This window comes from Aplysia californica, unplaced genomic scaffold (assembly GCF_000002075.1).
Source record: "Aplysia californica isolate F4 #8 unplaced genomic scaffold, AplCal3.0 scaffold00004, whole genome shotgun sequence".
NCBI classification, from domain to species: Eukaryota; Metazoa; Mollusca; class Gastropoda; order Aplysiida; family Aplysiidae; genus Aplysia; species Aplysia californica.
Window position 1 is genome coordinate 518152 of NW_004797274.1, and position 2140 is coordinate 520291.

Below are 2140 nucleotides of genomic sequence, written 5' to 3' on the forward strand. Positions count from 1 at the left end.
ATTCATCATCATCATCATCATCATCATCATCATCATCATCATCATCATCATCATCATCATCATCATCATCATCATCATCATCATAACTACCATGACTTTCTTTTTCCTTAGAAATGGAGCTGAACTCGTTGAAGTAAAAGACAAAGCAACCAACGATTTTGCAGGCACTCTTGCCGGAGCCCAAGGCGTCTCCAGTTATTGGATAGGTGAGATGAAACTCGATGATCATTAACTCTTAGCATACAGAAGTCTATTTCTCATTTATTGTATGTAGCCAGTTTTTTGTGTTTCTTTTTGTTGTTTTTTAGTTAGTGTTTTTCGGCGCTCCCAACTGCATAAGATCTTATAAGCGCGCGGGACTCATTTTCAGTTGGTAGGAAATTTTGAATTTTGCCCGGATGGCGGCCGAAGCCTATTCTTATCGATGTTGGACCACAAGGGATCTTTAACGTGCGCAACTTCCACTCCGGACCTGGGGGTTCTTGTGGCCTGGAAGTTAAGGTGTTGGCCTCTCATTCAAAGGTCCCGGGTTCGAATCCGGGTAGCGACCGAAACATTTTCTTCTCTAAAATTGTCTCCTTTCACCTCCTTTCCTGCTCTCTTGCAATGTTCTGTCTACTGCTTTCGTCTCCTCTTTCTACCCCCACCCCCTCGCCTCCTTTGCCCCCTCCTCTGGGCTCCTGACTCTTTCTGCAGCCTTACTACTGCCATTCCTTGGCTTCTTCTTACTGCTGTCCTTCAATCACATCCCTGATCTTCTGGTAGGAAAGATCTACACCTAGCCTTCTCGGACAAGGACGAAAAATCAGTTCTAGCTTCACAATGGACCATAACTCTGTTCCAGGTCAACATTTGCATAAAACAAGCACTAACCTGAGAACAATTAGAGTGAATGATCCAAGCAATAACTTACAATCTGATTATAAATAAGAAGAATTCTCTGAGGTTTGGTAGATTTTTGTTATGACTTTTAACAATCGATCTATGCTACACAACAGAGGACTGGTGTTTTGAGCAAAAAGAGTTACTTTCATAAAACAAGTCTTAGTCTAATGTGCAACTTGATATTGCTTTCATTTGCGTTTTCGTGTTTCCTGATTTGGTTCCGGATATTTGACTATTACGAAAAAAAAGTGTCTACAAGGAAGTTGTTGTTGTGCTTCAAGAAAAAAAAACAAAAGAGGAAGCAAGAAAATTGTTTGGACATAGACTACGCATCAGTTGTTTTGTTTTGTTGGTTTTTTTCCCCTGGTGCAATTGGGAAATTACCCATGCTGGAAATGTTACAGAAAAGGTAAATGTAGATATTTTTACGCACCCACCAACACAATTTTGATTATATAGGTGTCGAACTTCAATCTTGCACGGCAGAACAGACCCGGGCTTAAAGGCCGAGGTACTCGATAAATAGCCTCCACACTCGGGAATCAAACTCGGATCTCCTGTCTGCGACAACAAAGCGTCTAACTGCTACACCATAGTATTATAATAAGCCGGTCGGCAATGTAACAAACACAGCAAAAGCATTATTCTGTGTTCAAATCTGCCCTTTTTCCTTTTCTTTCCTTTTAGATACATTTGTAAGGAAATACCAGATAGGTCTCACAGTTCAAGTTCTGATTACAGGAGAATGCTACTCAACTGCTCAGCGGCTGTCACTGCTGTGTGAAATGTCGTTACCTCTCTATGCTATTTGATGAACTCCAATATGAGGTTTGAAAGGCGCAGCATTTGTATGTCGCGCTCACCTCTTACGCCAGCCACTTGACATTCACCTCTCCTCGCTTTTCCCCCCATCGAATGTCCGTGCAGCACATATGCACTTTTTTCAATCTCCTCCCCCCCCCCCCCCCACACATTTTTTTTACACCCCACCCCGCCTATCCCACGCTTTATCTTGTTTCCCCACACACTGGCACACACAGACGTGCAGAAATGTATTCTCACGCGCACCAAATAGAAAACGAAAAAGACGGACAAGAGAAAGAGAAAGAGGGAGTGAGAGAGAGAGAGAGAAGGAATAGCGGTGGAAAAGGGGGAGGGGTTGGGCTGCGGAAAAAGTCATAAGTGGGGGGAGGGGGGGGGGATTCAGTTTCAGGGAAAGAGAATGATTTCAGTTTTGAATATTGCTAATGTGTCG

At 43.0% G+C, this 2140-nt stretch overlaps 1 protein-coding gene across 1 annotated transcript in view; it reads left to right on the forward strand.

Annotated features, from left to right (window-relative positions):
- The window catches only part of LOC106011126 (snaclec CHH-B subunit alpha), a gene marked incomplete at its 3' end in the record, with an annotated part of 42254 nt that overhangs the window by 39253 nt on the left and 861 nt on the right, over positions 1–2140 (forward strand). The window contains 1 exon segment of the mRNA XM_035968483.1: positions 112–206. Coding sequence (XP_035824376.1) covers positions 112–206 — 95 coding nt within the window.